We start from the raw sequence: 14579 nt of genomic DNA, 5'->3' as shown, positions 1-14579 counted from the left end.
TGATGACCTGAGTAAACTGAAGCTACATGAGAGTTTTCACAGAGAGAAACTCTTTACGTGCGACACTTGTGATAAAAGTTTCAAACTTAAAGGAAGACTTACTCGCCACCTGCGGATCCATACTAAACCACTTAGCTGCCTTCAGTGTGGAAAGCGGTTTGCACGTAGGCTTTGTCTAAAGTTACACGAACAAGCTCACTCTGGAATTAGACCCTTTTGCTGCAGACATTGTGGGAAATCTTTCTTAAGAAGATGTTATTTAATTTCACATGAAAAACGTCATGCTGGAGAAGAGCAACATCGAATGGTATGCATGGAAAGTGAGTCAGGAGATAAGTCATTTAATTGCCCAAAATGCGAGAAGCATTTTCCGAAGAGGAGTGCACTGAAAGCTCATATGGTGGTCCATAGGGAGAAACAGTTTTGTTGTGATACATGTGGCACGTTTTTTGCCACAATAACATACCTCAAAAACCATCAGAGGGTTCACACAGGTGAGAGACCTTATGTATGTGGCATATGTGGGAAAGGTTTTGGTCGAGCAAGTCGGTTGGCGAGCCACCAACGTGTTCACTCAGGTGAGAAACCGTACACCTGCTCTGTGTGCGGCCGAGCTTTTAATCAGGCTGCGAATCTTAGGAGACATCACAGAACGCACACAGGTGTCAAGCCATTTAAATGTGAGATTTGCAATAAGTGCTTCACATGTAATGAGACTCTGAAAGTACACCTTAGTGCTCACTCTGGCATCCGTATTAAACGACCCAGACGGAAGACTGTTAATGGTGATATTGCAAAAGTTCCATGTGAATACTGTGGAAGACTTTTCAACTACAAGAGCTCCCTCTACGTTCATCGCCGTACACACACAGGTGAAAGACCATATAGCTGTATGGATTGTGGAAAGACTTTTGCACAGAAGGGATCTCTAAAATTACATAAGGTCGTACATTCAGGTGAAAAGGCCTTCAGCTGTGATCTGTGTGGAAAACGTTTTGGCCTTGCTTCTACTCTAAAAACACATATGCGGACGCACACAGGGGAAAAGCCATTTGTTTGTGATAAATGTGGAAAATGTTTTTCACAGCAAGGGCATCTTAAAGCGCACCACCGAATGCATGCTAAGATTAAACCATGTACCTGTGATGTTTGTGGCAAGAGTTATGCTGATAGAAGAAATCTGAAGTTGCACAAGTGTGTTCCTAGCTAAAAGGAATGTTCATGCATGTCATACTGAGTCCTTGTGGAATTTTGTATAATGTGAATAAACGTAAACAAAATATTTGATGTTCAAATCTATCCACATCTGTATACAGTTTTTTCAGCTTCTGTCAACAATATATTGATAAGGTACACTCAGGGAACAGCAATTCCAATTTTCTTAATGGGATGTTTCACTTCATGTAGGCTTGTGTAGTCTGGTACTCTCCTTTCAAGTGACTGGACAGACGGTTTCAGTGCAATTTACTTTTGGCCTTAAATAATAACAAATCACTGAAACAATTTGGACTAGTGACATTGCTGATAATGCTTGCTTTAAATATGTCTTCATACACATAGGTTGTGGTGGCATTCTAGAACATATTAACTGAAGTGATGCAAGTATAGCAGAGGTTTTTTCCCTTTGTGTTCAGAACATTTAGGACACAGTCCTTTATATAGGCCTAGGCCTTGTTGTGCTGCTAATTAATTTTCCTGTTTGATACTAACAAGGATGTACTTATGAACAGCATCTCAGAAGTTAAGACTATTCATTTCAAGACAATCTGTTTGTAAGAAGTGATATAAATTCCTCAAAGGACTGGATGTTCATTTTGAAGAATGTATTACAGTTTAAACATTGGGCTAAGATATCCCTCATTTTGAAACAAATTATGACAAATGGGCTTGATGCTACGTTCACCAACATAAAAGAACTGTCCTGAACTGCAGTAACTTGCATACTTGTACCACCACACTTTGAAATGAAGAGTTACAGCATGCAAAAGTTTCAAAAAAGTTATGTGAAACTTTATTACCACGAATGACACATAGTGCCAAAAAAATAGGAAAAAAAAGAAATAAAAAATGTTCAAAAGAAATAAATTTGGAATGCCAGAATTCAAAATTTGTATCAAACTTTATGATTTTGTCATTTTCTGTATTTCCATTTAATCTTTTTATAATCATGCATATGAAATGGGAAAAGGGATGGGACTTAAATTATTTATAATAGGACAGTCTTCAGTTGAGTAGTGGACATCAGTGTAAACAGTCCATATTAAGAACAAAGTAACATTATTGCAAAATTTCTCTCCGTTAGTCCATTCTTACTATTACATGCCCAGCAGGATTTGCAGCTATGCTAATGTTAATCACTATTTTTGTCTTACTTTTCCAGCATTATCCACTAAGAGTATTGCAGAACTTTAGTTATTACCTCTCAAGATTATACAGAGTGCATGTTGACTGTCTTGGGGAAAAAAAGTTACTGTTGCAAGTATAGGTGTCACACACATGTGGGCCAGTGGATGTGACTGACCTATGCTTTGGAGCTTGTTTGTAGTGTCAGAAGTTTGTCTGTGTTAAGGAAACCTTCATGTCATTGTGAAAGAGCTAAGTACCCCTATGCGTCGGCAAGCAGAGACCCAAAGAAAGAAACCAAGACATGAAAATGTAAGAGACAAGATGGTTTTATTTTTTCACATTGTAAAAAATGTACAAAAAATGTCACTTGAGCGACAAGTGCCGGCATTTGAACGGTATTTTACAAAAGGTCTAACCAGAGACCAAATATTCAGTCTTTTTTATTCTTTTTGAAATTCTATCCGCATAGTTCCTTAGTGTCTTTAGATTTGTTTTTCCTCCTGGTTCTTCTGCGTTTCAGCGGCGCTGTCCTCTGTCATGGAGGAGTGCACGGCAGCCCCAACGGTTTTGCCGCAGTCCATGGGGACTACCCTCTCCGGCTTGTCGGCTATCTGATTCTTGGGTGCCTGGATGTGGAGCTTCCCATCAGCCATGAAACAAGTGACCGCTTCGGGGCTCACCCCTTCGGGCAGATCAAACTCCCGCCTGAACTCCTGCACTCTGTAGGAATAGGAGCCGTGTCCATCGTCCTGCTTCTTCTCCGTCTTGCCGCTGACCTGCAGTTTCCTGCCCACCTGTTTGACAGACAGCTCTTCTGGGGAAAAGTCTCTGGCGTCCAGCGTCAGGGCAAACCCGTCTCCCTCCTTGTCCAGAGTGTAGGAGACTGGTTGGACGTCCCCAGAAGCTGGCATGTGGTCGAGCTCTTCAAAGACCTTGTGCTGCATTTTCTCCAGCTGCTCCAGACAAGTTTTCATCTCCTGCATGTTTCTCAGCAGTAGCTCTCTGTGGCTGTAAAGTGGTGTGACCTCTGGCCAGAGGCTGCGCACAGGCCAGTGGAGGTCCATGAGTGGACTGAAGACAGGCTGGTATCCATGAAGGCTCAGCATTTTCGGGGATGGTTGTGTTGGTTTCTTTAGCTCTTTGCTTGCTCTCTGTTTGAGTGTTGCGTCTGTTCGTTCTGACTTGAGGAGTGTGAGCCGCTCAGCTTTTATAGTCAGCCTCTAGGTGTTCGAGTGAGTTCAGGAATGTTCCTGTCAATGCCACGTTCTTCCACTGTGTGGCGACATAGGGGCAGCTGATGACGTCACTTGAGTCACGTCCTAAACATGGAACTGTAGTCTAGTGGTGATACTCTTGAAACTCCTTGGCTGAGAAAATACAAAATGTGTTTGAGGGGCTGTGCTTTTGCTTGTTTTCTTTCTCTCTTCCCTTAAACTCATCAAAAGCCACCAGACTGAATTTGGACAAAAAGATGATGCAAAAATGCTTCCTTGAGGCCCTTTGAAGGACTCATTTTCTGCATCGAGCGCTGAGATTGTACTTTTTTTTTCTTTTTTAGAAAATTATCATTATTATTATTACTATTGTTATTCCTTATTTTTTTAAACGTAGGAACTGTGCACTGGCTGGTTGTGTAACTGGTCTCTGGTTTTGAGAGACTGTTTAACGGAAAGTGTTTTTTGAATTTTTCCTTTCTTTCATTTTTTTAAAGCTCAGGTGCATTGACTTTGAACGCACGTTAAATCAGGAGTTCTCAGTCATCTGTACCTTTAGCGTTCCCCAGCCCAGCTGATAAATCTTTCAGTCCATCGGTATAACATACCTGCACGATACATGTGGGTGGATTGCTACTTTAAATAAATGAATGCTTTTCTGTCTTTTTCTTCTTCTTTTTTTTAAATTTCCGAGGGAGCCGTAGCACACCTCAAAACTCTCCCCCCCCAGCGTCTCTTCGGGCCTTCGTTTCAGCAGGTTTTGTGGAGAAATGAGAAAGCAGCCACAACAGTGTGTACCGCAGCAAGCTATTGTGTAGAGAAAATATTAGCGTACCTGATGGGCTTTCCTGTGTGAAAAGAATACAATTATTGCTACTGCAAGTATGGTGTCACAGATTGCGGGCCAGTGGATGTGACTGACCTATGCTTTGGAGCTTGTTTGTAGTGTCAGAAGTTTGTCTGTGTTAAGAAAACCTTCATGTCATTGTGAAAGAGCTAAGTACCCCTATGCGCAGGCAAGCAGAGACCCAAAGAAAGAAACCAAGACATGAAAATGTAAGAGACAAGATGGTTTTATTTTTTCACATTGTAAAAAATGTACAAAAAATGTCACTTGAGCGACAAGTGCCGGCATTTGAACGGTATTTTACAAAAGGTCTAACCAGAGACCAAATATTCAGTCTTTTTTATTCTTTTTGAAATTCTATCCGCATAGTTCCTTAGTGTCTTTAGATTTGTTTTTCCTCCTGGTTCTTCTGCGTTTCAGCGGCGCTGTCCTCTGTCATGGAGGAGTGCACGGCAGCCCCAACGGTTTTGCCGCAGTCGATGGGGACTACCCTCTCCGGCTTGTCGGCTATCTGATTCTTGGGTGCCTGGATGTGGAGCTTCCCATCAGCCATGAAACAAGTGACCGCTTCGGGGCTCACCCCTTCGGGCAGATCAAACTCCCGCCTGAACTCCTGCACTCTGTAGGAATAGGAGCCGTGTCCATCGTCCTGCTTCTTCTCCGTCTTGCCGCTGACCTGCAGTTTCCTGCCCACCTGTTTGACAGACAGCTCTTCTGGGGAAAAGTCTCTGGCGTCCAGCGTCAGGGCAAACCCGTCTCCCTCCTTGTCCAGAGTGTAGGAGACTGGTTGGACGTCCCCAGAAGCTGGCATGTGGTCGAGCTCTTCAAAGACCTTGTGCTGCATTTTCTCCAGCTGCTCCAGACAAGTTTTCATCTCCTGCATGTTTCTCAGCAGTAGCTCTCTGTGGCTGTAAAGTGGTGTGACCTCTGGCCAGAGGCTGCGCACAGGCCAGTGGAGGTCCATGAGTGGACTGAAGACAGGCTGGTATCCATGAAGGCTCAGCATTTTCGGGGATGGTTGTGTTGGTTTCTTTAGCTCTTTGCTTGCTCTCTGTTTGAGTGTTGCGTCTGTTCGTTCTGACTTGAGGAGTGTGAGCCGCTCAGCTTTTATAGTCAGCCTCTAGGTGTTCGAGTGAGTTCAGGAATGTTCCTGTCAATGCCACGTTCTTCCACTGTGTGGCGACATAGGGGCAGCTGATGACGTCACTTGAGTCACGTCCTAAACATGGAACTGTAGTCTAGTGGTGATACTCTTGAAACTCCTTGGCTGAGAAAATACAAAATGTGTTTGAGGGGCTGTGCTTTTGCTTGTTTTCTTTCTCTCTTCCCTTAAACTCATCAAAAGCCACCAGACTGAATTTGGACAAAAAGATGATGCAAAAATGCTTCCTTGAGGCCCTTTGAAGGACTCATTTTCTGCATCGAGCGCTGAGATTGTACTTTTTTTTTCTTTTTTAGAAAATTATCATTATTATTATTACTATTGTTATTCCTTATTTTTTTAAACGTAGGAACTGTGCACTGGCTGGTTGTGTAACTGGTCTCTGGTTTTGAGAGACTGTTTAACGGAAAGTGTTTTTTGAATTTTTCCTTTCTTTCATTTTTTTAAAGCTCAGGTGCATTGACTTTGAACGCACGTTAAATCAGGAGTTCTCAGTCATCTGTACCTTTAGCGTTCCCCAGCCCAGCTGATAAATCTTTCAGTCCATCGGTATAACATACCTGCACGATACATGTGGGTGGATTGCTACTTTAAATAAATGAATGCTTTTCTGTCTTTTTCTTCTTCTTTTTTTTAAATTTCCGAGGGAGCCGTAGCACACCTCAAAACTCTCCCCCCCCAGCGTCTCTTCGGGCCTTCGTTTCAGCAGGTTTTGTGGAGAAATGAGAAAGCAGCCACAACAGTGTGTACCGCAGCAAGCTATTGTGTAGAGAAAATATTAGCGTACCTGATGGGCTTTCCTGTGTGAAAAGAATACAATTATTGCTACTGCAAGTATGGTGTCACAGATTGCGGGCCAGTGGATGTGACTGACCTATGCTTTGGAGCTTGTTTGTAGTGTCAGAAGTTTGTCTGTGTTAAGAAAACCTTCATGTCATTGTGAAAGAGCTAAGTACCCCTATGCGCAGGCAAGCAGAGACCCAAAGAAAGAAACCAAGACATGAAAATGTAAGAGACAAGATGGTTTTATTTTTTCACATTGTAAAAAATGTACAAAAAATGTCACTTGAGCGACAAGTGCCGGCATTTGAACGGTATTTTACAAAAGGTCTAACCAGAGACCAAATATTCAGTCTTTTTTATTCTTTTTGAAATTCTATCCGCATAGTTCCTTAGTGTCTTTAGATTTGTTTTTCCTCCTGGTTCTTCTGCGTTTCAGCGGCGCTGTCCTCTGTCATGGAGGAGTGCACGGCAGCCCCAACGGTTTTGCCGCAGTCGATGGGGACTACCCTCTCCGGCTTGTCGGCTATCTGATTCTTGGGTGCCTGGATGTGGAGCTTCCCATCAGCCATGAAACAAGTGACCGCTTCGGGGCTCACCCCTTCGGGCAGATCAAACTCCCGCCTGAACTCCTGCACTCTGTAGGAATAGGAGCCGTGTCCATCGTCCTGCTTCTTCTCCGTCTTGCCGCTGACCTGCAGTTTCCTGCCCACCTGTTTGACAGACAGCTCTTCTGGGGAAAAGTCTCTGGCGTCCAGCGTCAGGGCAAACCCGTCTCCCTCCTTGTCCAGAGTGTAGGAGACTGGTTGGACGTCCCCAGAAGCTGGCATGTGGTCGAGCTCTTCAAAGACCTTGTGCTGCATTTTCTCCAGCTGCTCCAGACAAGTTTTCATCTCCTGCATGTTTCTCAGCAGTAGCTCTCTGTGGCTGTAAAGTGGTGTGACCTCTGGCCAGAGGCTGCGCACAGGCCAGTGGAGGTCCATGAGTGGACTGAAGACAGGCTGGTATCCATGAAGGCTCAGCATTTTCGGGGATGGTTGTGTTGGTTTCTTTAGCTCTTTGCTTGCTCTCTGTTTGAGTGTTGCGTCTGTTCGTTCTGACTTGAGGAGTGTGAGCCGCTCAGCTTTTATAGTCAGCCTCTAGGTGTTCGAGTGAGTTCAGGAATGTTCCTGTCAATGCCACGTTCTTCCACTGTGTGGCGACATAGGGGCAGCTGATGACGTCACTTGAGTCACGTCCTAAACATGGAACTGTAGTCTAGTGGTGATACTCTTGAAACTCCTTGGCTGAGAAAATACAAAATGTGTTTGAGGGGCTGTGCTTTTGCTTGTTTTCTTTCTCTCTTCCCTTAAACTCATCAAAAGCCACCAGACTGAATTTGGACAAAAAGATGATGCAAAAATGCTTCCTTGAGGCCCTTTGAAGGACTCATTTTCTGCATCGAGCGCTGAGATTGTACTTTTTTTTTCTTTTTTAGAAAATTATCATTATTATTATTACTATTGTTATTCCTTATTTTTTTAAACGTAGGAACTGTGCACTGGCTGGTTGTGTAACTGGTCTCTGGTTTTGAGAGACTGTTTAACGGAAAGTGTTTTTTGAATTTTTCCTTTCTTTCATTTTTTTAAAGCTCAGGTGCATTGACTTTGAACGCACGTTAAATCAGGAGTTCTCAGTCATCTGTACCTTTAGCGTTCCCCAGCCCAGCTGATAAATCTTTCAGTCCATCGGTATAACATACCTGCACGATACATGTGGGTGGATTGCTACTTTAAATAAATGAATGCTTTTCTGTCTTTTTCTTCTTCTTTTTTTTAAATTTCCGAGGGAGCCGTAGCACACCTCAAAACTCTCCCCCCCCAGCGTCTCTTCGGGCCTTCGTTTCAGCAGGTTTTGTGGAGAAATGAGAAAGCAGCCACAACAGTGTGTACCGCAGCAAGCTATTGTGTAGAGAAAATATTAGCGTACCTGATGGGCTTTCCTGTGTGAAAAGAATACAATTATTGCTACTGCAAGTATGGTGTCACAGATTGCGGGCCAGTGGATGTGACTGACCTATGCTTTGGAGCTTGTTTGTAGTGTCAGAAGTTTGTCTGTGTTAAGAAAACCTTCATGTCATTGTGAAAGAGCTAAGTACCCCTATGCGCAGGCAAGCAGAGACCCAAAGAAAGAAACCAAGACATGAAAATGTAAGAGACAAGATGGTTTTATTTTTTCACATTGTAAAAAATGTACAAAAAATGTCACTTGAGCGACAAGTGCCGGCATTTGAACGGTATTTTACAAAAGGTCTAACCAGAGACCAAATATTCAGTCTTTTTTATTCTTTTTGAAATTCTATCCGCATAGTTCCTTAGTGTCTTTAGATTTGTTTTTCCTCCTGGTTCTTCTGCGTTTCAGCGGCGCTGTCCTCTGTCATGGAGGAGTGCACGGCAGCCCCAACGGTTTTGCCGCAGTCGATGGGGACTACCCTCTCCGGCTTGTCGGCTATCTGATTCTTGGGTGCCTGGATGTGGAGCTTCCCATCAGCCATGAAACAAGTGACCGCTTCGGGGCTCACCCCTTCGGGCAGATCAAACTCCCGCCTGAACTCCTGCACTCTGTAGGAATAGGAGCCGTGTCCATCGTCCTGCTTCTTCTCCATCTTGCCGCTGACCTGCAGTTTCCTGCCCACCTGTTTGACAGACAGCTCTTCTGGGGAAAAGTCTCTGGCGTCCAGCGTCAGGGCAAACCCGTCTCCCTCCTTGTCCAGAGTGTAGGAGACTGGTTGGACGTCCCCAGAAGCTGGCATGTGGTCGAGCTCTTCAAAGACCTTGTGCTGCATTTTCTCCAGCTGCTCCAGACAAGTTTTCATCTCCTGCATGTTTCTCAGCAGTAGCTCTCTGTGGCTGTAAAGTGGTGTGACCTCTGGCCAGAGGCTGCGCACAGGCCAGTGGAGGTCCATGAGTGGACTGAAGACAGGCTGGTATCCATGAAGGCTCAGCATTTTCGGGGATGGTTGTGTTGGTTTCTTTAGCTCTTTGCTTGCTCTCTGTTTGAGTGTTGCGTCTGTTCGTTCTGACTTGAGGAGTGTGAGCCGCTCAGCTTTTATAGTCAGCCTCTAGGTGTTCGAGTGAGTTCAGGAATGTTCCTGTCAATGCCACGTTCTTCCACTGTGTGGCGACATAGGGGCAGCTGATGACGTCACTTGAGTCACGTCCTAAACATGGAACTGTAGTCTAGTGGTGATACTCTTGAAACTCCTTGGCTGAGAAAATACAAAATGTGTTTGAGGGGCTGTGCTTTTGCTTGTTTTCTTTCTCTCTTCCCTTAAACTCATCAAAAGCCACCAGACTGAATTTGGACAAAAAGATGATGCAAAAATGCTTCCTTGAGGCCCTTTGAAGGACTCATTTTCTGCATCGAGCGCTGAGATTGTACTTTTTTTTTCTTTTTTAGAAAATTATCATTATTATTATTACTATTGTTATTCCTTATTTTTTTAAACGTAGGAACTGTGCACTGGCTGGTTGTGTAACTGGTCTCTGGTTTTGAGAGACTGTTTAACGGAAAGTGTTTTTTGAATTTTTCCTTTCTTTCATTTTTTTAAAGCTCAGGTGCATTGACTTTGAACGCACGTTAAATCAGGAGTTCTCAGTCATCTGTACCTTTAGCGTTCCCCAGCCCAGCTGATAAATCTTTCAGTCCATCGGTATAACATACCTGCACGATACATGTGGGTGGATTGCTACTTTAAATAAATGAATGCTTTTCTGTCTTTTTCTTCTTCTTTTTTTTAAATTTCCGAGGGAGCCGTAGCACACCTCAAAACTCTCCCCCCCCAGCGTCTCTTCGGGCCTTCGTTTCAGCAGGTTTTGTGGAGAAATGAGAAAGCAGCCACAACAGTGTGTACCGCAGCAAGCTATTGTGTAGAGAAAATATTAGCGTACCTGATGGGCTTTCCTGTGTGAAAAGAATACAATTATTGCTACTGCAAGTATGGTGTCACAGATTGCGGGCCAGTGGATGTGACTGACCTATGCTTTGGAGCTTGTTTGTAGTGTCAGAAGTTTGTCTGTGTTAAGAAAACCTTCATGTCATTGTGAAAGAGCTAAGTACCCCTATGCGCAGGCAAGCAGAGACCCAAAGAAAGAAACCAAGACATGAAAATGTAAGAGACAAGATGGTTTTATTTTTTCACATTGTAAAAAATGTACAAAAAATGTCACTTGAGCGACAAGTGCCGGCATTTGAACGGTATTTTACAAAAGGTCTAACCAGAGACCAAATATTCAGTCTTTTTTATTCTTTTTGAAATTCTATCCGCATAGTTCCTTAGTGTCTTTAGATTTGTTTTTCCTCCTGGTTCTTCTGCGTTTCAGCGGCGCTGTCCTCTGTCATGGAGGAGTGCACGGCAGCCCCAACGGTTTTGCCGCAGTCGATGGGGACTACCCTCTCCGGCTTGTCGGCTATCTGATTCTTGGGTGCCTGGATGTGGAGCTTCCCATCAGCCATGAAACAAGTGACCGCTTCGGGGCTCACCCCTTCGGGCAGATCAAACTCCCGCCTGAACTCCTGCACTCTGTAGGAATAGGAGCCGTGTCCATCGTCCTGCTTCTTCTCCGTCTTGCCGCTGACCTGCAGCTTCCTGCCCACCTGTTTGACAGACAGCTCTTCTGGGGAAAAGTCTCTGGCGTCCAGCGTCAGGGCAAACCCGTCTCCCTCCTTGTCCAGAGTGTAGGAGACTGGTTGGACGTCCCCAGAAGCTGGCATGTGGTCGAGCTCTTCAAAGACCTTGTGCTGCATTTTCTCCAGCTGCTCCAGACAAGTTTTCATCTCCTGCATGTTTCTCAGCAGTAGCTCTCTGTGGCTGTAAAGTGGTGTGACCTCTGGCCAGAGGCTGCGCACAGGCCAGTGGAGGTCCATGAGTGGACTGAAGACAGGCTGGTATCCATGAAGGCTCAGCATTTTCGGGGATGGTTGTGTTGGTTTCTTTAGCTCTTTGCTTGCTCTCTGTTTGAGTGTTGCGTCTGTTCGTTCTGACTTGAGGAGTGTGAGCCGCTCAGCTTTTATAGTCAGCCTCTAGGTGTTCGAGTGAGTTCAGGAATGTTCCTGTCAATGCCACGTTCTTCCACTGTGTGGCGACATAGGGGCAGCTGATGACGTCACTTGAGTCACGTCCTAAACATGGAACTGTAGTCTAGTGGTGATACTCTTGAAACTCCTTGGCTGAGAAAATACAAAATGTGTTTGAGGGGCTGTGCTTTTGCTTGTTTTCTTTCTCTCTTCCCTTAAACTCATCAAAAGCCACCAGACTGAATTTGGACAAAAAGATGATGCAAAAATGCTTCCTTGAGGCCCTTTGAAGGACTCATTTTCTGCATCGAGCGCTGAGATTGTACTTTTTTTTTCTTTTTTAGAAAATTATCATTATTATTATTACTATTGTTATTCCTTATTTTTTTAATTGTAGGAACTGTGCACTGGCTGGTTGTGTAACTGGTCTCTGGTTTTGAGAGACTGTTTAACGGAAAGTGTTTTTTGAATTTTTCCTTTCTTTCATTTTTTTAAAGCTCAGGTGCATTGACTTTGAACGCACGTTAAATCAGGAGTTCTCAGTCATCTGTACCTTTAGCGTTCCCCAGCCCAGCTGATAAATCTTTCAGTCCATCGGTATAACATACCTGCACGATACATGTGGGTGGATTGCTACTTTAAATAAATGAATGCTTTTCTGTCTTTTTCTTCTTCTTTTTTTTAAATTTCCGAGGGAGCCGTAGCACACCTCAAAACTCTCCCCCCCCAGCGTCTCTTCGGGCCTTCGTTTCAGCAGGTTTTGTGGAGAAATGAGAAAGCAGCCACAACAGTGTGTACCGCAGCAAGCTATTGTGTAGAGAAAATATTAGCGTACCTGACGGGCTTTCCTGTGTGAAAAGAATACAATTATTGCTACTGCAAGTATGGTGTCACAGATTGCGGGCCAGTGGATGTGACTGACCTATGCTTTGGAGCTTGTTTGTAGTGTCAGAAGTTTGTCTGTGTTAAGAAAACCTTCATGTCATTGTGAAAGAGCTAAGTACCCCTATGCGTAGGCAAGCAGAGACCCAAAGAAAGAAACCAAGACATGAAAATGTAAGAGACAAGATGGTTTTATTTTTTCGCATTGTAAAAAATGTACAAAAAATGTCACTTGAGCGACAAGTGCCGGCATTTGAACGGTATTTTACAAAAGGTCTAACCAGAGACCAAATATTCAGTCTTTTTTATTCTTTTTGAAATTCTATCCGCATAGTTCCTTAGTGTCTTTAGATTTGTTTTTCCTCCGGGTTCTTCTGCGTTTCAGCGGCGCTGTCCTCTGTCATGGAGGAGTGCACGGCAGCCCCAACGGTTTTGCCGCAGTCGATGGGGACTACCCTCTCCGGCTTGTCGGCTATCTGATTCTTGGGTGCCTGGATGTGGAGCTTCCCATCAGCCATGAAACAAGTGACCGCTTCGGGGCTCACCCCTTCGGGCAGATCAAACTCCCGCCTGAACTCCTGCACTCTGTAGGAATAGGAGCCGTGTCCATCGTCCTGCTTCTTCTCCGTCTTGCCGCTGACCTGCAGTTTCCTGCCCACCTGTTTGACAGACAGCTCTTCTGGGGAAAAGTCTCTGGCGTCCAGCGTCAGGGCAAACCCGTCTCCCTCCTTGTCCAGAGTGTAGGAGACTGGTTGGACGTCCCCAGAAGCTGGCATGTGGTCGAGCTCTTCAAAGACCTTGTGCTGCATTTTCTCCAGCTGCTCCAGACAAGTTTTCATCTCCTGCATGTTTCTCAGCAGTAGCTCTCTGTGGCTGTAAAGTGGTGTGACCTCTGGCCAGAGGCTGCGCACAGGCCAGTGGAGGTCCATGAGTGGACTGAAGACAGGCTGGTATCCATGAAGGCTCAGCATTTTCGGGGATGGTTGTGTTGGTTTCTTTAGCTCTTTGCTTGCTCTCTGTTTGAGTGTTGCGTCTGTTCGTTCTGACTTGAGGAGTGTGAGCCGCTCAGCTTTTATAGTCAGCCTCTAGGTGTTCGAGTGAGTTCAGGAATGTTCCTGTCAATGCCACGTTCTTCCACTGTGTGGCGACATAGGGGCAGCTGATGACGTCACTTGAGTCACGTCCTAAACATGGAACTGTAGTCTAGTGGTGATACTCTTGAAACTCCTTGGCTGAGAAAATACAAAATGTGTTTGAGGGGCTGTGCTTTTGCTTGTTTTCTTTCTCTCTTCTCTTAAACTCATCAAAAGCCACCAGACTGAATTTGGACAAAAAGATGATGCAAAAATGCTTCCTTGAGGCCCTTTGAAGGACTCATTTTCTGCATCGAGCGCTGAGATTGTACTTTTTTTTTCTTTTTTAGAAAATTATCATTATTATTATTACTATTGTTATTCCTTATTTTTTTAATTGTAGGAACTGTGCACTGGCTGGTTGTGTAACTGGTCTCTGGTTTTGAGAGACTGTTTAACGGAAAGTGTTTTTTGAATTTTTCCTTTCTTTCATTTTTTTAAAGCTCAGGTGCATTGACTTTGAACGCACGTTAAATCAGGAGTTCTCAGTCATCTGTACCTTTAGCGTTCCCCAGCCCAGCTGATAAATCTTTCAGTCCATCGGTATAACATACCTGCACGATACATGTGGGTGGATTGCTACTTTAAATAAATGAATGCTTTTCTGTCTTTTTCTTCTTCTTTTTTTTAAATTTCCGAGGGAGCCGTAGCACACCTCAAAACTCTCCCCCCCCAGCGTCTCTTCGGGCCTTCGTTTCAGCAGGTTTTGTGGAGAAATGAGAAAGCAGCCACAACAGTGTGTACCGCAGCAAGCTATTGTGTAGAGAAAATATTAGCGTACCTGATGGGCTTTCCTGTGTGAAAAGAATACAATTATTGCTACTGCAAGTATGGAGTCACAGATTGCGGGCCAGTGGATGTGACTGACCTATGCTTTGGAGCTTGTTTGTAGTGTCAGAAGTTTGTCTGTGTTAAGAAAACCTTCATGTCATTGTGAAAGAGCTAAGTACCCCTATGCGTAGGCAAGCAGAGACCCAAAGAAAGAAACCAAGACATGAAAATGTAAGAGACAAGATGGTTTTATTTTTTCGCATTGTAAAAAACGTACAAAAAATGTCACTTGAGCGACAAGTGCCGGCATTTGAACGGTATTTTACAAAAGGTCTAACCAGAGACCAAATATTCAGTCTTTTTTATTCTTTTTGAAATTCTATCCGCAT

At 44.2% G+C, this 14579-nt stretch overlaps 7 protein-coding genes across 7 annotated transcripts; 1 reads left to right on the top strand and 6 right to left on the bottom strand.

Moving 5' to 3' along the window:
* The first annotated feature begins 397 nt into the window (after positions 1–397).
* On the top strand, positions 398–1210 carry LOC115807039 (zinc finger protein 239-like). Its single transcript, XM_030767898.1, has one exon. It carries the CDS (start codon positions 398–400, stop codon positions 1208–1210), a length of 813 nt encoding a protein of 270 aa, XP_030623758.1.
* Positions 1211–2828: 1618 nt separating this feature from the next.
* LOC115807038 (heat shock protein 30-like) lies at positions 2829–3452 on the bottom strand. Its single transcript, XM_030767897.1, has one exon. The coding sequence runs from the start codon at positions 3450–3452 to the stop codon at positions 2829–2831; it is 624 nt and encodes a 207-aa protein (XP_030623757.1).
* Positions 3453–4789: 1337 nt separating this feature from the next.
* On the bottom strand, positions 4790–5413 carry LOC115807037 (heat shock protein 30-like). The gene has a single exon (XM_030767896.1). The coding sequence runs from the start codon at positions 5411–5413 to the stop codon at positions 4790–4792; it is 624 nt and encodes a 207-aa protein (XP_030623756.1).
* A 1337-nt stretch (positions 5414–6750) lies between these two features.
* On the bottom strand, positions 6751–7374 carry LOC115807036 (heat shock protein 30-like). The gene has a single exon (XM_030767894.1). It carries the CDS (start codon positions 7372–7374, stop codon positions 6751–6753), a length of 624 nt encoding a protein of 207 aa, XP_030623754.1.
* Positions 7375–8711: 1337 nt separating this feature from the next.
* Positions 8712–9335, bottom strand: LOC115807035 (heat shock protein 30-like). Its single transcript, XM_030767893.1, has one exon. The coding sequence runs from the start codon at positions 9333–9335 to the stop codon at positions 8712–8714; it is 624 nt and encodes a 207-aa protein (XP_030623753.1).
* Positions 9336–10672: 1337 nt separating this feature from the next.
* Positions 10673–11296, bottom strand: LOC115807034 (heat shock protein 30-like). The gene has a single exon (XM_030767892.1). The coding sequence runs from the start codon at positions 11294–11296 to the stop codon at positions 10673–10675; it is 624 nt and encodes a 207-aa protein (XP_030623752.1).
* Positions 11297–12633: 1337 nt separating this feature from the next.
* LOC115807033 (heat shock protein 30-like) lies at positions 12634–13257 on the bottom strand. The gene has a single exon (XM_030767891.1). The coding sequence runs from the start codon at positions 13255–13257 to the stop codon at positions 12634–12636; it is 624 nt and encodes a 207-aa protein (XP_030623751.1).
* Between the last annotated feature and the right edge of the window lie 1322 nt (positions 13258–14579).

Source organism: Chanos chanos, chromosome 3 (assembly GCF_902362185.1).
Source record: "Chanos chanos chromosome 3, fChaCha1.1, whole genome shotgun sequence".
Lineage (NCBI taxonomy): Eukaryota > Metazoa > Chordata > Actinopteri > Gonorynchiformes > Chanidae > Chanos > Chanos chanos.
Note: the sequence above shows the minus strand (reverse complement) of the source record. Positions and strands in the feature narration are given on the sequence as shown.

What these genes read in the sequence shown, in the direction of transcription:
- LOC115807039 (XM_030767898.1), top strand. Translation starts at nt 398, where the DNA reads ATGGTGGTCCATAGGGAGAAACAGTTTTGTTGTGATACATGTGGCACG.
- LOC115807038 (XM_030767897.1), bottom strand. Translation starts at nt 3,452, where the DNA reads ATGCTGAGCCTTCATGGATACCAGCCTGTCTTCAGTCCACTCATGGAC.
- LOC115807037 (XM_030767896.1), bottom strand. Translation starts at nt 5,413, where the DNA reads ATGCTGAGCCTTCATGGATACCAGCCTGTCTTCAGTCCACTCATGGAC.
- LOC115807036 (XM_030767894.1), bottom strand. Translation starts at nt 7,374, where the DNA reads ATGCTGAGCCTTCATGGATACCAGCCTGTCTTCAGTCCACTCATGGAC.
- LOC115807035 (XM_030767893.1), bottom strand. Translation starts at nt 9,335, where the DNA reads ATGCTGAGCCTTCATGGATACCAGCCTGTCTTCAGTCCACTCATGGAC.
- LOC115807034 (XM_030767892.1), bottom strand. Translation starts at nt 11,296, where the DNA reads ATGCTGAGCCTTCATGGATACCAGCCTGTCTTCAGTCCACTCATGGAC.
- LOC115807033 (XM_030767891.1), bottom strand. Translation starts at nt 13,257, where the DNA reads ATGCTGAGCCTTCATGGATACCAGCCTGTCTTCAGTCCACTCATGGAC.